General features: G+C 38.7%; 1 protein-coding gene across 1 annotated transcript; it reads right to left on the reverse strand.

The window, feature by feature from the left end:
• Positions 1–481: 481 nt before the first annotated feature.
• On the reverse strand, positions 482–19369 carry STARD6 (StAR related lipid transfer domain containing 6). The gene is given in 6 exon segments (XM_070361609.1): positions 482–1579; positions 8095–8188; positions 10623–10740; positions 15729–15855; positions 19040–19118; positions 19276–19369. Coding segments are annotated over 6 exon segments (714 nt in total). The 3' UTR covers positions 482–1377.
• Between the last annotated feature and the right edge of the window lie 429 nt (positions 19370–19798).

Here is a 19798-nt window from a genome sequence, read left to right on the forward strand (position 1 = left end):
GGTGAGTGCACGGTCTTCTAGTTTTAGGAGGGAAGACTTGGGAGGAATGGGCTACTACATTCTGGCTAGACCAGAAATTGATTCATGATTCAGCTCCTGATGCCAGATTGTTGTTATTGTTTGGTCACTGTTGGGGTCCTTTAATGAACCGGGACCTGGCAGTCCGGAGGCAACGATAACAAAGTGAAAGAGACAAAGAGGCTGATACTCCCTGGTTTACGCAGAAAACCAGCAAAGTCCTTGACACAGCACTTAAGTCTCTCACGAAGGCACCGGGTGCCCTCTCGAGGTGGGGTGAAGGTACAGGGCACTTTCTCGAGAGAGTCTTAGAAGCCCGGACAGGAGAGTGAGCAAGACGGGTCTCTGTGCTCCAAGGAATCAGCCGAAGAGAGAGAGCGAGCGAGAGAGAGAGAAAGACACAGGGACCCAAGCTCTGATGGAGCAAAGGTGCTTTAATGATTTTTCTGTGAGTATATATAGTCTGTAGTACAAGAAGTTTCTTTCGTCAATGATAAAGATCAGAAAACCAAATGTACAGTAACCATTACCAAGGGAACAGGAGACAATCCATATCTCAAGAAAGGGGATCAAGACTAAGCAGTTTTGTCGTAAAGAGAATGTTTACCAAAGGAGATTCAAGCCTGTCTCACACAATGACCCCAGTTCCCGGGAGCAGTGTGCTGTTCCGCTTAAAAAGAAACAAAGGACTTGTGAGAAACAGCACGTAGGAATCCTCCTGTTAACATTCCCCAACAGGTCACTAAGAGGTGTCCGAGACACTTGTGACCCCATGAATAGCATCCTGCCAGGCTTTTCTGTCCATAGGATTTCCCAGGCAAGAAAACTGGAGTGGGTTGCTGTGCAATCCTCCAGGGGATCTACCTGACCCAGGGATCAAACCTGCATCTCCTGTATTGGTAGGCGGATTCTTTACCACTGATTCATTAGGGAAGCCTGCACATTCCAGACATCAACTGTTAGATATTCTAGCGGACTTCTTGTCAATTTTTATGTTCATGTTTCCTACAGTTGTCGATTTAAGCAGTAGGTAAAACAATTTGAAATATATTTTAATCTTTAATTAGTGCTGACTTCTGATTGTATATGCTTTCTTTTTGATGCTTTTTGCAGAGAATTTTCCAGGGAAAAAGAAAAAGATAAAAGTGCATTAAGAACCCTTGTTATTTAACATTATTCTTATATGAGATTAAAAACTATATTTAATGCTGTTGTCTTGTACAACTGTGTGGTCTTATTTTCACGAAGTACCTTCAGTAATTTGTTCAAGAATACTGTTTAGAAGAGTGTCACGGTATTTATGCATATTGACTTAGAAGCAAAAGGCTGTAACTGCCACACGTGATTTTTTAAATGGCCTCATTTCTTCTTTAGGAATGATGAATGCCCATTATGATGATATCCATGTCTTGATGGAATTTTTTGTGTCTTTATTCCATCTTTTACATTGATCATGAAGCTTACTAAATTGGAAGGCATGGTTGCTTCAATTATTGATGGGGCCAATTTTCCTCTCATTTCTGTCTGAACAAACATCACTAATTTGGAATATGCTGGATTCCTGTAAACAAAGGAAGAGTTAAAAAATATAAAGAATTTTTATCTATTGAATTTACAAGTTTATAAGAAGCAGGATTCTTAGTTACCATTGATTGCCAACACTGCTTATGACAGGGGAAATAGTGACTGAAGAAGGAAAAAACATGTGGAATGATTTACACACTCAAAATTATTTTACATAAAAATATTAAGTAGTCAGACTATATCTTAAAGTCTTCAGTTTTAGTTATCATTTCTTGTCATTTTATCAACTTTTTAAAATTATAAAACTAATGTATGCTTATGAAAATTTAAACAGTAGAGCATTTTCATAATTCCTCTTCATTCTGTTCCCCAGAGACAGTCACTATTTATAGTGTTGACTGTATCTTTTCAGATTATCACCTATGGATATATGAAGATAACACGTGTGTACATATATGATTATGTACCCTATATACATGCACATGTACATTCTTACTTTTGCAAAAATGAGACATATTTATTTTTCTGGAACTAGTTTCATTTTCCTCTTAGTACGGTACCATGCACCTCTGTGTCTATACAGATCAGCTTATTGTTTTTAATGATTGCATATGATATTTCATATTCTATTAACCAGTCCTCTATTGACTATCATGGAGTTATTTCTTACTTTTTGCCACAATAAATAAAGCTGCAATAAAACACCTTGTAATATATCCATTTGCACCTCTAGAAATATTGAGTTTCTAGGTCAATGTTTTTGTGTATTTAACATTTTGAAATGTTATCTCCAAACTACCTTCCAAGAAGACCATAGTAGTTTATATTTTAACCCAGTGAACTTCAAACTAGAGGATATGAAGACTTGCCAAGGGGTATGAGAGGCTGAATAACATTTAAGGGAATAAATTTTCAAATCTCTGACTCCCATGTACCTTTTCCTTAAACTGATCTGAGAATATATCTCTGACGGACATTCCAGCTTTTGTTCCACCAGCCTGATCACACCAGCCTTCTTTATAGAACCTTCTGCTTTATAGAACCAAGGGATGTCTGTCATCTCCCCCAAATAAGACTGAATAGTACTAAGGTGCTTTACCCTGGCATATAAACATGAGTTGCTAAAGGAAAAATTCAATCAATTGGAAGTGAGTTAAGAAAGTGAATGACGGATGACAGTAATAAAACCTTACCATGTCAATTCTTTGCTTTCAATAAAATTTAAGGATCTAATTGAATTGTCAGCTGAAAGTCATTAAAAACGATTTTTGATTATAGGTCACTATGTAACATGGAATATAACTCAGAAGAATGTCAAGGGATTGCGTGATGGCCCTAGAGTTCTACTCTCCATTTTAACCCACCCGTTCATGTGAACAAAGTTTCCTACAGTTACATTCATAAAAATGCAAAGTAGAAGTAGACTTAATGTCGTTCTATCTGATGGGATATCTAGAGTAGGCCTTTTGTCCCACGTTTTTTACAGGTAAGTGAGTGTAAGTGATAGAAGCATTTACTCTCGAACCAGAATGCATAGTTTGAAGCTGAGCTTTGCTGTTACCTAGGTGAAACCTTGAGAAAGTTACTTATTTCTCTGGGTTTCCATTTTCTTTTCTGCAAAATGGGGATAGTAAGACGACTACTTTATGGGGTTCTTGTGAGGATCAAATAGTTGACATTTGGTATCTGTAAATTTTAACAGTGTCTGACACACAGTAAATGCTAAGTTTTGCTACTAAGAAGTGTTTCCAGTAACAATCTGCTTTTACATTTAACAATTATGTAATACATTTTTATTTTGATCAATGGGTAATAATAACAATTTAAACCAGTACAAATAAACTTATTTTAACATTTAGATACTTCAGTTCAGTTCAGTTACTCAGTCATGTCTGACTCTTTGTGACCCCATGAACTGTGGCATGCCAGGCTTCCCTGTCCATCACCAACTCCTGGAGTTTACCCTAACTCATGTCCATTGAGTCGGTGATGACATCCAACCATCTCATCCTCTGTTGTCCATTCTCCTCCTGCCCTCAATCTTTCCCAGCATCAGGGTCTTTTCAAATGAGTCAGGTCTTGGCATCAGGTGGCCAAAGTATTGGAGTTTCAGCTTCAATATCATTCCTTCCAGTGAACACCCAAGACTGATCTCCTTTAGGATGGACTGGTTGGATCTCCTTGAAGTTCATGGGACTCTCAAGAGTCTTCTCCAACACCACAGTTCAAAAGCATCAATTCTTCAGCACTCAGCTTTCTTTATAGTCCAGCTCTCATGTCCATACATGACTACTGGAAAAACCATAGCCTTGAATAGACGGACCTTTGTTGGCAAAGTAATGTCTCTGCTTTTCAATATGCTGTCTAGGTTAGTCATAACTTTCCTTCCAAGGAGTAAGTGTCTTTTAATTTCATGGCTGCAATCACCATCTGCAGTGATTTTGGAGCCCCCCAAAATAAAGTCTGACTGTTTCCACTGTTTCCCCATCTATTTCCCATGAAGTGACGGGACCAGATGCCATGATCTTCGTTTTCTGAATGTTGAGCTTTAAGCCAACTTTTTCACTCTCCTCTTTCACCTTCACCAAGAGGCTTTTGAGTTCCTCTTCACTTTCTGCCATAAGGGTGGTGTCATCTGCATATCTGAGATTATTGATATTTCACCCGCAATCTTGATTCCAGCTTGTGCTTCCTCCAGCCTAGCGTTTCTCATGATGTACTCTGCATACAAGTTAAATAAGCAGGGTGACAATATACAGCCTTGACGTACTCCTTTTCCAATTTGGAACCAGTCTGTTGTTCCACGTCCAGTTCTAACTGTTGCCTCCTCACCTGCATACAGGTTTCTCAAGAGGCAGATCAGGTGGTCTGGTATTCCCATCTCCCTCAGAATTTTCCACAGTTTATTGTGATCCACACAGTCAAAGGCTTTGGCATAGTCAATAAAGCAGAAGTAGATGTTTTTCTGGAATTCTCTTGCTTTTTCAATCATCCAACAGATGTTGGCAATTTGATCTCAGGTTCCTCTGCCTTTTCTAAAACCAGCTTGAACATCTGGAAGTTCACGGTTCACATATTGCTGAAGCCTGGCTTGGAGAATTTTGAGCATTTCTTTACTAGCCTGTGAGATGAGTGCAATTGTGCGGTAGTTTGAGCATTCTTTGGCATTGTCTTTCTTTGGGATTGGAATGAAAACTGACCTTTTCTAGTCCTGTGGCAACTGCGGAGTTTTCCAAATTTGCTGGCATATTGAGTGCAGCACTCTCACAGCATCATCTTTTAGGATTTGAAATAGCTCAACTGGAATTCCATCACCTCCACTAGCTTTGTTCATAGTGATGGTTTCTAAGGCCCACTTGACTTCACATTCCAGAATATCTGGCTCTAGGTCAGTGATCACACCATCGTGATTATCTGGGTCCTGAAGATCTTTTTTGTACAGTTCTTCTGTGTATTCTTGCCACCTCTTCTTAATATCTTCTGCTTCTTTTAGGTCTTTGCTGTTTCTGTCCTTATTGTGCCCATATTTGCATGAAATGTTCCCATGGTATCTCTAATTTTCTTGAAGAGGTCTCTAGTCTTTCCCATTCTATTGTTTCCCTCTTTCTTTGCATTGATCGCTGAGGAAGGCTTTCTTATCTCTCCTTGCTATTCTTTGGAACTCTACATTCAAATGGGTATATCTTTACTTTTCTCCTTTGCTTTTCACTTGTCTTCTTCTCACAGCTATTTGTAAGGCCTCCTCAGACAGCCATTTTGCTTTTTTGCATTTCTTTTTCTTGAGGACGGTCTTGATCCCTGTCTCCTGTACAATGTCACGAACCTCAGTCCATAGTTCATCAGGCACTCTGTCTATCAGATCTAGTCCCTTAAATCTATTTCTCACTTCCACTGTATAATCATAAGGGATTTGATTTAGGTCATACCTAAATGGTCTAGTGGTTTTCCCTACTTCCTTCAATTTAAGTCTGAATTGGGGAATAAGGAGTTCATGATCTGAGCCACAGTCAGCTCCCGGTCATGTTTTTGCTGACTGTATAGAGCTTCTCCATCTTTGGCTGCAAAGAATACAATCAATCGGATTTCAGTGTTGACCATCTGGTGATGTCCATGTGTAGAGTCTTCTCTTGTGTTGTTGGAAGAGGGTGTTTGCTTTGACCAGTGCATCCTCTTGGCAAAACGCTATTAGCCTTTGCCCTGCTTCATTCTGTACTCCAAGGCCAAATTTGACTTCCTACTTTTGCATTCCAGTCCCCTATAATGAGGGAGAAGGCAATGGCACCCCACTCCAGTACTGTTGCCTGGAAAATCCCATGGATGGAGGAGCCTGGTAGGCTGCAGTCCATGGGGTCGGGAAGAGTCGGACATGACTGAGCGACTTCACTTTCACTTTCCACTTTCATGCATTGGAGAAGGAAATGGCAACCCACTCCAGTGTTCTTGCCTGGCGAATCCCATGGATGGAGAAGCCTGGTGGGCTGCTGTCTCTGGGGTCGCACAGAGTCGGACATGACTGAAGCGACTTAGCAGCAGCAGCCCCTATAATGAAAAGGACATTGTTTTTGGGCTTTAGTTCTAAAAGGTCTTATAGGTCTTCATAGAACTGTTCAACTTCAGCTTCTTCAGCGTTAGATACTTAGGGTCACAGAAATTAAAAGAAATTTTAAAAATTAGGTACTTATAGAGGTATGATAGAAAGTAAACAGTGATTGATAAAAGAACCCACAGCATAAACACTGATTGATAAAAGAACCTGAAGCATAAAATATATTTTATTTGGATAAAATTATGCAAGGGAAAAAGAGTAAAAATATCAGATCAAGGAGAAAAGAAATGATATAATATTTCTGACTGTTAAAGGTTATATGTATTTTGAAACTGATAATGTAGTGGTAGGTTTCAAGTTGTTACAGTATTTAGGTTCTGATGAATGCACTTAGAAGTGTGATACAAACATTTTTTTAAAGTGTCAAGATTTATAGTATGCTGGAAATTTCACCCTCTTGATATAATGCTATGCAAAATTTTAATATCAACTTAAAAATGTGCAAGGCAATATACGATTTTACAAAATTCTCTTAGAGGGGTTTGAAGACCACTGCTCCAACCAACCATATGAGCATCTATTTTCTTAAACCTTTTTCTATGCAGAGTTTAGACTATTTTTACATTGTCTCAAATGGCTGGACTCATTAGCAATTTGTATGGCCTTAAATCTCTATGTGAATTTACTAGGGCTTTACACACTTAACAAAGCTTTTCCAAGATTTACTGGAGAGTATGTTTACTGTAGATAATATGCTTTATAAATTTACTACAGGACTTGAGCTGCACAAAAGGAAAAGGTACAGAAGAATCACTTTTTTGTCAGCATCCTTCTCCAGCAGGTTGCTAGGCAGAGTTCCCACTCTGGGTAGAATATCTAAATTAGTGTTTTTCTCTCTGTCTCTTTTTTTTTTTTTTTTTTTTGCAGTGGAAAGGGAATGGTGACAAGGTGCAAGAAGGGGACTTTGCCTGTGAAGCACACTTTAGGTTGTGTAACTTCCCAACCAGGATCCCGACTAGCAGCTGATTCACCTACCTGATATGGAGTAATAATCTTTCCCTTGTTTTATCCTTTCCTGCTGTGGAGAATACAGTCTTGGCTATATAATCAAAATTGATAGATGGGGAGAAAGACTACACTGTCATCATCATCATCATCTGAACCAATGATCCTGTCCATCAATGTAAATATTTGTGGATTTCTTTTAGTTCTCTAATTCAGTAGAAAACACTAAGGAATATGGGTCTAAACATTAAGGAATATGGGCCTAAGTGTCATTTTATTTTGACTTCCTTCACATACGTATTTTTCTCCTACTGAGTGGTTTACATCTGACCAATATAAAGTTTTACATGTCGTTTTATGTGCCAGTATCTTATTTAATATAAAGTCATTTAGCAAATATGTAAGGAAGTTGTAGAATGCTATATAGTGAATTAATATATATATGCATTTACAGAATATGTGTATTGAATGTCACCATCTTATCCAGTGGCTGGCCACCTGTGGGCAGAGGCTCATCTCTAATTTCTCCAGCTCTTCCCTCTCTGAATTTACCTACTGGGTGGCTTATTCTGCAGGTATCTGTTCATAGTAAGTAGTCCATTGGAAAGAATATATTCAAAGTAAAGCATGATTCATTGCTGATAAATGTAACTATTATAATTCTAGAGAAATTAATTTTTCATTTGCAAAAGTCCTTTAATAATTCACAGAAGTGACGAATGGAGAAACATAAAACATCAGGTCAAGGTTCACTGGAGGGCTGATGATGTCTGTGAACACATGACTACTGCCGGAAAACTGTAAATTATACTTTAAGGGAATTATCTATTCTGATTCTACTTAAGATGAAAAATACTTGAAAAACTATTTTAAAAAATGTATTTAGGGGCATTTTTCCCCCCAACAGGATATACCAGAAAATATTTCTGGTGAGTTAGTTAGCAAGTTACAAACTGAACTAAAAAATGGTTAAACAATAAATATATGGAAATAACACTTACTCTTGCACAGGTAAACATATATAGCCACATGCATGGTTATAACCTTGGATGTAACTTGAGGATGGAGGATATGCTGGAAAATCCACACTAGTAGCTAAGTGATCAAAAGAAAAATTAAAATGAAACCTATGCCACAAAGATAAACAATTCTGTTTCCAGTAGCATATTTTCAAAAATGCATGACATAGCATTTGATTTAACACTGACATTAATTAACATAGGTATGTATGTTTTCACACTTGTGTACACAGGCCAAAAATGAAAAAGTATCATACTACAAGTACTAGCATGAAAAAGTATCACTACTGTCCTCTCACACTTTTTCAGGCTAGTACTTCTAAAGACGCTGCTACCTTTTACATACAAGAAGAACTGTTACAAGTATAATTTATTTACTTTCTGAGGTCTGAAGCAGAAATTACAAAGAAACAGACTAATCTACTAGGATAAATTTTTTTGGTTTATCATTTTTAAAATAAAATATTTGATGTGTTATTTAGCCTGTCAATGGAGGCAGTTTAAATGCTCTTTTCTGCCAATTCCCTGTAGCTAACTTCAATGTATGATTAAAAATCAGTAGATTTTGTTTTAGGAATTATGCAGTGTAACTGCAAAACTGCATGTGAGGGTAGAAGGGAGGAGATCTGATTATCTTCACGTTTATGATAATTATAGATACTCTTCCTAAAAACATTTTAAAATATGTATTTCTTTAGTCTGTGCAACTGAATCCTGCTCATCAGAGAATTTTCCTATATGATTTTAATATACATAATCACTTCAGTAGGAAATACAACATTAAGCTCTAGTTAGGAGACAAAATGTGGGAAATGTGTATGCATTTCCCATTTTCACTATCTGTTCCATCATATTAATAGAGCCAGTTGCGTTGGCAAAATGGTACTGCCAAAATTGATATTAACATCTTTTTTCTCTGTTTAAAATATGGAGATTATATTTGTCTTTATTTTTTTAAATTTTGTTACATTCCACAAACAAGTATGGGTCTTTTGTGAGGCACACAGTATGGTAGTTAGCACAGATTCTGGAAAATCAGAAAGACTTGAGCTGCTGCTTAGCTATGTAACTTGATTTCTGTGAACTTCAGTTTCCTTACTGGTGAGAAAATGCATGCAAAACATTTAGCTAAAAGCAAAGTACACAGTAAGCTAAACAACAGTGGAAACATTAAGAAGAAAACTATCAGTGTTCATCAAAAACTCATTCAAAGAAAATCACTTAAAAGCAAATTCAGTAGTGATCACTGAATGACTGATTATAACTATTCATGGATTTTATCTTCTATACTTCTTTTTGACCTTCCTTCTGACCATCAAAAATGAGACACAAATAGAATGGTTTCAAGATAGACAATAAGAGATCAATAAGAGATCTCTGATTCAAATGGACAGTATTTTGTGTTATAGGCAGTGAATAAGTGTTTATGTGCCCTCATTTGAAAATGAGATGACTAATGACAGTTGTATGAAAATATATGAGACAAATATGTGAAAGTGATGAACATCAGTCCCCAGTGGTATATACGGTCAACAGAGCTAATTGTGCGCGTGAGTGCTATTAGCAGAGCTATTACTCAGACTTGTACTCTGAAAATTAGAGTCCTACAAGCGGAAAAGAGTAATTAGCAACAGTTAACTGTCCCTGTCCCCAAGTAGTTACAGTAGGGGCAACTATTCACATAGGAATAGCGAGATTAAATTGAATTGCAGAGGAAAAAAACAGGCTCTAGGCTACTACTGTCCTACCAAAGTCCCTTCTCCGTAAATTATCTTGAGTTCTAGGAGTCCAAAGATCTCTGGAGTGTAAACTGGCATGTTTTAAGTGAATAATGCAAATAGGAAGTGGCTACACATTTGCATTTTACAGAGTGACACATTTTTGGCTGGGGGTGGGGGATAGGATAAGGACTGGAGAAATAAATGGCAACCCACTTCAGTATTCTTGCCTGGGAAATCCCACGGACAGAGGAGCCTGGTTGGCTACAGTCCATGGGATCATGAAGAGTTGGACACAACTTAGTGACTGAGCAACAAGCAATGGATAAGAGTATGTTAAAACTTTCAGTTTTTAAAAGAAATATAAGCACATTTATGAAAAGAGCTATCTAGTGGAATTTTCTTCAGGATTTTTATCAGTTTTTAGATATACCCATTCTACATATTCAAATATAGAAGTATATATCCAAAGATCCATTTTGTTTCTTAGTAGTTTTGTGATGTACGCTGTGAAGGTTTAGCCTGCAAGTATCTATCTATATTCAGTGCTGCAGGGTATATGCTTCAAAAAGGCCAGGAGATGCCAGAGTCATTGACTATGATATAAATGGCACCTCCGGAATTAGGTTAAAAACTGCAGGCTTACCTACAGTACACATGTATTTATTGGACTCACCAAATAAATATAAGAGTAATTAATTGAAAATATTCTTTCAAACTTTGAGTTAAAAGAAAAAAAATTATTAATGACTCATAGTAATTCCCAAGTGTGGGCAAAATATTTCAACTTACAGCTGATAACATCCATATTCCCTTCATAGTGCTTCACAGAGACTAAGTTGATAAAGTCTCGGGGGGAAATTGAGCCCATGGCAAAACTTTCTGTAATGGTATGACACAGGAATGTATCCTGAAACAAATCAAATCATAAAAATTGCAACAATTATTTAATATCTGTTCTTTGTACTGCTCCCCAAAGAATTTCACTAAGTTTGGCCTGTTTTTGGAAAAAGCATGGCTTTGAGGTTTTAAGAATTTATCACCAAGTCAGCTTGCATTTTCAGTGTTAAAGAAATGTTAGATGTGTAATTATAAGTGCAAGGCAACAAAAGCAAAAATAAAAGAGTGGGACTACATTAAACTAAAATGCCTCTGCACAGCAAAGGAAACCATTAACAAAATGAAAAGGCGACCCACAGAGTGGGAGAAAATATTTGCATATCATATATCTAACAAGGGGTTAATATAAATTACAAATACAATAAATTTAGAAAAGAATCTTGATATTATCTAATATTTGAATTTTTAGATGAAGAAATTGAAGCCTAACATTGGGGTCGTACAGAGTCAGACATGACTGAAGCGACTTAGCGATTAAGTTACATGTAGAACTAGAGAGATGTACAGAACTAGAACCTGGGTTTCCAGGTTTCCAGTACCATAGTGTGTCTGCTACTCCACACTGACTAGGTAATATATTCAGAATAATATATTGACGTAGCAGCCTGTGGTGTAAAGCCTAGAATTAAAGACCAGTATATGTGCTGCTTTGACATCTGTTAAAATTGAGTCTTGAATGGCCAAACTGCAAGATCCTCTCTTCATTCTGTTCCCATAGGTAAGAGCCCTTAGTCCAACAATTCTCCTTATCAGCAGGATAAGACACAGTTCCTACTTACACCTGAGTAGTGGGTTTCTGCGGGGAGCCGGTGAGGCATTCCACTCGTGACAAAGGTCATGAGGAAGGAGGCTCGGCATACGCAAAGGCGGGATCGAGCCTCAGGAGTCCCCCCGGATATTCTCGAGCATTTTCCCCCAAAAAACCAGAGTCTGCCTACTTTATTGCTTTGTGCTCTCACCTCTGACTTTACTGGGGGCTGTCCCCTACCACCATCTCTCTCTCTCTGTCAAAGAGTTAACTTACAGCTCCAATTAATAAAGTTCCTGGGCAATTAGGAGTGTTTAAATCCAAACCCCTCAGATGGGTCTCTAACTCGCCTGACAAGTTTACCCGGACTCCTGCAGCTATGCATACGATTGTTTACAGTCTCCTAGCCTCCAGAGGCACGGGAAGCTTAAGATATTCAAATAGCTTAGAGCCTCTCAGAGAGTTAAAAACTGTCAGAATAAACTAGTAAAGGATTTCATTGATGAGTCAATGCTTGTTGCCAAGTTTTCACATCCCCTGAATTGTATCCTTGAATATGTATCAATTAATAGTGGGTATGTAGAAAAAATAAGTAGTGGCCTCGGTGTTAGTAACTTTAGACCCTTAAGGTAATAAATTCTTTCTTTGTAAACCCATTACACATCCGCCCTATAGGAATGCAATTTTATCTTTGGAAGATGGTGCCAAACCTTGAAATAATTACTCTTAGAGAAAATAAGTCTTTGTTGATAAGTCCTTGAGTCATAAAATGTTAGTAGGCCTTCTGGCCAGAAGATGATGTAAATCACCTAAACCATTTGTATACGATACATTTGCAGGAAAGAAACCTTGGTTTTTGATAAGAACCAAAGACTGCTGACTTTGCATCCCCTATTATCCTCTATGTGTAACTTAGGGTATAAAAGCCCCTGTTAAAAATAAAGCTACGGGCCTTGTTCACCAACGCTTGGTCTCCCCATGTCATTCTTCCCTTTAACTTCCAGCTGAGTCTCCATCTGGGCTTGGAACCCACCACGCTTACTAATCATGCCTGGGCTTCTAAGACCCACTCGAGAAGGTGTCTAGGGTCAGACACCTTCCGCTATTCGAGAGGGCGCCTGCGGCCTACGTAAGTGGTGCAAACTTCTTGTCTTGAAGTTTTATTGGTCTCCCGCGTAAACCAAGCTACTCAGCTTCTTTTCTCCACTGAATTTTCCTACTGAGCTATCCTCATTCTATTGTTCTCTATATCTCTAATTAGCATATAAATAGTCGCCTAGGCCGTCTCTCCTTCGAATACCCTGGATCAGCTGGGGCTGGTCCCCGGCAGGTTTCAGTTCCCTGCTACCCTGTAGAGTTAGTCCAACAACCAATCAGATCCTCCTGCAAGAATCAGGGGTCACCTCAGCTTCTTGATACTACAAAACCTGCTGTGCACAACTCCTGGTTATTAACTCTGTTACTGAGTGCAACCCCCCTGTCACACTGCGGGGCATGGTGTGTCCTGGAGAGCCTAGCTGAGCTACTCCACGTACTGCTGCCTCAGCATCCATTTTGTTTGGCCAAGCAGCCTGCAGGGGCTTAAACTAACACCAGCTCTCTCACGTAAGCATAGCTTAGATAATAGCCTGAAGAGTCACAAGCAAATTTAAGTTCCTGATATGACTTCCCCAACAGCCCTTCTGATCAGCAGTCTCCCACACTTCCCAGGGCCTTCCCCTTGTGAGCCCCTTAAATCAGACCACCTGTGTAGTTTACTAAAATCCTGCCATGTTTGGTTCCAAATGATCAATCTGGCCTTAGCCTAGGAACCCCAAAGCACTCTACCCACAGACCCTAATAAAGGCGCACGTCCACCTGTCTGCACCCTACCTTGACCTCCCCACACAGGGCCCTTAACGTGTGCTACGCACTTCCTCCAGGACTGTAATAAACTTCTCTATTTCAATTTCTTTTGTGGTCATTTGTTGAACCTGGCTCACCACTGGCATCCTGTGCCCCACCAACAAATGTTAATTTAACAAAGTCTTAACAGTCTTCCTTTCCTGGGCTGTGATTAGTCTTAATAAACTGCTGTAGATCTTATTTGTCTAAGTGCTGGTGTCAAAGTGTTTGTTTGACCACCGCCATAACCCTAGAGCAGGAATCCCTTCCTCACCAATGGAGTGAATGAGTCAATTAAAATGCACCCTTGCAAAATGAATGCTACAAACATTCATAAGAAGGCAGAAAAAGTCTTCTCATTGTGTAATGTGATTCAGAGATATTATGGTATACTGAAAAAGACATCAAATCTGAATCAGGAGATCAGTATAAGTCCTGGTTCTACCATACACTGTCTGTGTTGACCTTGGGCAAATCTAAATTTCTCTGGCCACCTGATGCAAAGAACTGACTCATTTGAAAAGACCCTGATGCTGGGAAAGATTGAAGGCAGGAGAAGGGGATGACAGAGGATGAGATGGTTGGGTGTCATCACTGACTCAATGGACATGAGTTTGAGTAAACTCCGGGAGTTGGTGATGGACAGGGAGGCCTGGTGTGCTGCAGTCCATGGGGTCGCAAAGAGTCAGACACGACTGAGTGACTGAACTGAACTGAAATTTCTCTGAATATGTTTTCAAGTCTTTTGATGCCAAATCTACTATACTTTCCATTATTGTAGCTGACTTGCAGCAAAAACAGAAATATCTGAAATGCTAACGAAACTGTATAATTAGTATCATACAATTATGAATGAAACAATACAATGTTTGCATTTTCATTTGTGATAGACCAAGTTCAAATCCCAAGAGGGCCACAGAACTGTGTTCTCTGTGGACAAGAACTCCAGAGCCTTTCTTCAAGATGAAACTACTTTACCTTCCCGGGCTTTTCTGCAACCTCATCCTCATCCCAGATTTTAAAATCAGTTTAACAGAAGGAGGTGCAGGTAACCTACAGAGTTCTAAATAACTGGTAAAGTGATGGCAGGTATGTGGGACATTTGTTTGATGAGTGAAATGGGCTTGGGGACTTAAAGAACCAGACTCAGTAATCTGGAATTTTACAAATGCAACTGTTTGTAAAAATCATAAAAGTTTGCATTCCGCCAACATTCTTCACCTTTACCATTTCCTTCTATTAAAATTATTATTAGCCAAAATATAGAAGTCATTTTTTAAAAACAGCCTGCTGCTGCTAAGTCACTTCAGTAGTATCTGACTCTGTGTGACCTCATAGATGGCAGCCCACCAGGCTCCCCCATCCCTGGGATTCTCCAGGCAAGAACACTGGAGTAGGTTGCCATTTCCTTCTCTAATGCATGAAAGTGAAAAGTGAAAGTGAAGTCGCTCAGTCATGTCCGACTCTTCACAACCCCATGGACTGCAGCCTACCAGGCTCCTCCATCCAAGGGATTTTCCAGGCAAGAGTACTGGAGTGGGTTGCCATTGCCTTCTCTGAAAAACAGCCTGCTAAGGTGTAATTTACGTATCGTGACGTCTAACAGTCTTCGTAAGTACCAGAGTGACACGGTACTGCAGCAGAGTTCGGAGTCCCTCAGCCGACTCCCGTCTTCTGTTTCTCCCCCTTTCCGCTGCATCTCAGTCTCTCTCGTTTCACCCATTTCCTCTCCTCCTGAGCTCTCAGTGTGGCCTCGCCTCACCCTGCTCCTCTGCCCTTCTAAGCCCCATTTACCTCTTGCATTCTGTCTTCCTTTCTCTCACCTCTAGGACTTTAACTTCCTACTCCATCACCTCTATTTTTCTTTTCTCTGTTTTTATTCTTCCCCTTCATCTCTGAGATAATGTATTTGAAAGTGTTTCTAAAACCACAGCCATCATAACGTTATTTCACACATGCATTTAAAAAGTTACATGCTATTTGTTCTTAAGTCCTTAACAGTATCTACAATGTTATCTAGTGTGTTATGACTACGATAAATCTACTGACTTCCATCAACAAGGCATGCTTAATTTTTTTTCCCCTTGATGGAGGAGGAAAATCCATGAGTTCAGTCCTATCAATAACCAAAGGCACACATCTGCAGGAGAGCTGACCAGTTTCAGAATGTGGTATGCACTAAAAATAGAATAAAGCTAACTGGAATTGAACTCTCAATTAATAAAGAAAAAAGTTTTAAGCTTTTTATAAAGATTTCAACTTGATTTGAATATATAAAATACAGATGTAATAAACTGAAATCACTAAGATATAAAAGCTAAAACTGCATTAATACAGTAAAAGTCCAACATTAAACAATAAATTACCAAATCAATCTTTAGTACCATGTTGTACATTTTCAATGATTTGTCCCATGTGACTCTGTTTTCAGGTTTGAAGAGGAAATCAGATAGTTTAGATGTCGATTCTGGAATCATTGCTTCAACACGATATCTATGGTTAACAAAATAAAGAAAATTCAAAATTTAATTGAATTTAGCCTAAGTTGAAAATATGGTATCACAGTATAAAGCACACTAATTTAACAAATAATATAAAGAAAATTTGAAGGTAATATTAGCGATTTAAAATACTAATATTCAATTGTAAGTTGTTGCTTAGTTGCTAAGTCATGTCTGACTCTTTTGTGACCCCATGGACTGTAGCCGGTCAAACTCCTCTGTCCATGGAATTCTCCAGGCAAGAATACTGGAGCAGGTTGCCATTCCCTTCTCCAGGGGATCTTCCTGACCCAGAGATCAAGCCTGTGTCTCCTGCATTGGGAGGCAGATTCTTTACCACTGAGCCACCAGGGAAGCCAGTAACAGTTTTATTTAAATATGCATTGCAATAGTTAATATAAATTATTTAAAAATTCATTTTTCAACAAATTTTGTTTGTACTGTTTCTATAGTTGTCTTTTTTTTTTTTTTTTAATTATTTGGCTGCACCGTGTCTTAGGCGCAGAACCCAGGTGGGCCTTTGTTGCTGTGTGCGGGCTCCCCTCTGGGTCTGGCTTGTCTCCAGAATGCACATGCTCAGTAGTCAAGGGGAGTGGGTGTAGTTGCCCTATGGCTTGTGGGATCTCAGTTCTCCAAGCAGGGATTGAATCATGTCCCCTGTATAGGGCGGTGGATGCTTAACCACTGGACCATCAGGGAAGTCCCTATTGTTGTCTTTTTAAAAGGACTACTTTCATTTACAATTTTTCTAAATTCTTTCTCATAAACTTTTACATGCTCTATTTATCATAAGCCTTAAGTAACTGATGAGATGCTTATGTGGTTGTGCAGCATCTTGTGGCCTTAATTCTTAAGAATGTAATATGATATAAGCAGAGGTCAGAAAACTTTTCAGTAAAGAGCCAGATGGTAAATAATCTGGCTTTGCTTCATGACATAGAACATAGACTTCATGTTCCATGTTGCAATTATTCAACTTTATTAGTGCAGCAGTGAAACAGCCATAGACAATATATAATAAATGGGTCTGTCTGTATTATAATTAAACTGTCAGTTTTCACTCCAATCCCAAAGAAAGGCAGTGCCAACGAATGTTCAAACCATACAACTGCACTCATTTCATGTGCTAGCAAGGTAATGCTCAAAACCCCTCAAACTAGGCTTCAACAGTACATGAACTGAGAACTTCAGATTTACAAGCTGGATTTAGAAAATGCAGGGTTTCAAAACCAGAGATCAAATTGCCAACATCTGTTGCATCAAAGAAAAAGCAAGGGAATTCCAGAAAAACATTTATTTCTGCTTCACTGCTGTTGCTGCTAAGTCGCTGCAGTCGTGTCTGACTCTGTGCGACCCTATAGACAGCAGCCCACCAGGCTCTCCCGTCCCTGGGATTCTCCAGGCAAGAACACTGGAGTGGGTTGCCATTTCCTTCCAATTTTCTGCTTCACTGACTTCTGCTAAAGGCTTTGACTGTGTGGATCACAGCAAACTGTGGAAAATTCTTAAAGTGATGGGGATACCAGACTACCTTACCTGTCTCCTGAGAAATCTGTATTCAGGACAAGAAGCAACAGTTAGAACTGGACATGAAACAATGGACCGCTTTAAAGTTGGGAAAGGAATAGGCAAGGCTGTATGTATATTGTCACCCTGCTTATTTAACTTCTATGCAGAGTACATCATGTGAATTGCTGGGCTGGATGACTCATAAGCTCTAATCAAGATTGCTGGGAGAAATATCAACAACCTCAGATATGCAGATGATACCACTCTAGAGGAAATCAACCCTGATTATTCATTGGAAGGATTGATGCTGAAGCTGAAGCTCCAATACTTGGGCAACTTGATGGGAAGAACTGACTCACTAGAAAAGACCCTGATGCTGGGAAAGATTGAAAGCAGGAGAAGGGGGTGACAGAGGATGAGATGGTTGAATGCACTCAGTGACTCAATGGACATGAGTTTGAGCAAGCTCAGGGAGATGGTGAAGGACTGGGAAGCTTCTCGTGCTGCAGTCCATGGGGTCGGAAAGAGTCGGACACCGCTGAGCCACTGAACAACAACCCTCCCCCCTGCCCCCGCCACCAAAAGAAACTCAGTCAAATTTGGTTTTCTAAATAACACATAAACAACTCTTAAAAATATGGTTTAAAAAAGTCTGCACAATTTCCCTTAGTGTATTTGAATTTGAAACAACAGGTTCCTAAAAAATATCCTTAAAAATCAGCTTACAGAAAAAATTATAAGAGAATCTGCCTGCCAATGCAAGAGAACTCAGAAGACATAAGTTCGATCCCTGGGTTGGGAAGATCCCCTGGAGGAGGAAATGGCAACCCACTTCAGTATTCTTGCCAGGAAAATTCCATGGACAGGGTAGCCCAGAGGGTTACAGTTCATGGGTTGCAAAGAGTCGGATACAACTGTGCAACTAAACACGCACACATGTGTACACACACACATACACAATATCCTTAAAAGCACTTACAGAAAAAATTATATATATTTGCAAGAGAAATATATTGGGGAAATAAACTTTATCTTTAAGTGGTTCACTTAATGGAAAGGTGAAATGTTGAAAAGACCACAAAATACTCTAAGAAAAAACCAATCTATTTTTACAGTTATTAGTTCTTGAAGTGGAAATTCCTAGTTTTGTGAAGTATTCACTAGAAGTGATTTTTTTTTCTGTCTTCAAGTTTGAAAATTCGATGGTACATATTACTCTATTTTTATTAATCCACGTTTCAACCAAGTGACTTTATAAGTAATTTCTATTTCCTGTTCACTATCAAATAATGTCTTACAGCTAATGAAGTAGCACTGAATTCTTGGAGAAGGCACTGGCAACTCACTCCAGTACTCTTGCCTGGAAAATCCCATGGATGGAGGAGCCTGGTAGGCTGCAGTCCATGGGGTCGCTAAGAGTTGGGCACGACTAAGCAACTTCACTTTCACTTTTCACTTTCATGCACTGGAGAAGGAAATGGCAACCCACTCCAGTGTTCTTGCCTGGAGAATCCCAGGGATGGGGAGCCTGGTGGGCTGCCATCTATGGGGTTGCAGAGTCGGACACGACTGAAGCAACTTAGCAGCAGTAGCAGCAGCACTGAATTCTAGATAGATCAATGTCATTGAATTCAAAACCATGATTATAAATAGGAAATTGTACTCACAGATTTCCATGGAATTTTTTAGAAGCCTTGCTGAAACAGTTATTTTTTTCTCAAAGAGGAATAAAAAATCCACAAATAAATTAGCTGTCAGATACAGAAAGAAATGAAATATAAAAAAAAAAAATGAAAGTAAAAACCTTTTTTGGTTTGTAAAAGAAAATATTAAAAAAAAAGTCTTTGCAATGATTTATTTTCCATTAAAAAACAAACTCTTGAAATATATTTAACTTGTTTTCTTACTGAATTCTTAACCACTTTCCAGCCTGATGTATCTTGATAGTAACCTAAAATTTCTTGAGCAGTTTGTTGGGCAAGTGCCTTATAGTCCATCTACCTGCAAATATGCAAAGTATTAAAAGCAAATGACTGGTGAGAAAGAAATCATACAAAGATTTTTTTAAATGCTCTATTTCATTTTAATACTATTTCTAAATGTCTGTCACATAGCAATGAACAATAATTCTGTTTTCAATGCATGCATGCATGGATCTCTTCTTTTTTATTCAGTATTTCAAATGAGAAAATGTGATACATCACAAAGAGCAGGCTTTAGCTTTGGAGTCAGAGACTGGAGTCAAATCCTGTCTCTGCCACTGACAAACTGTAAACCACATTATTTAATATTTCTCTTTCCCCATTTTATCAAACTGTAAAACTGGGATAATACCTAAGTCAGTATAACTGATGTGAGGATTAACTGAAACAGTACACTAAACATCTTACCCCTTTCCCTGGCACATATTATTTCTAACAGCTCAG

This window comes from Bos mutus, chromosome 24 (genome assembly GCF_027580195.1).
Source record: "Bos mutus isolate GX-2022 chromosome 24, NWIPB_WYAK_1.1, whole genome shotgun sequence".
Classification (NCBI taxonomy): Eukaryota; Metazoa; Chordata; class Mammalia; order Artiodactyla; family Bovidae; genus Bos; species Bos mutus.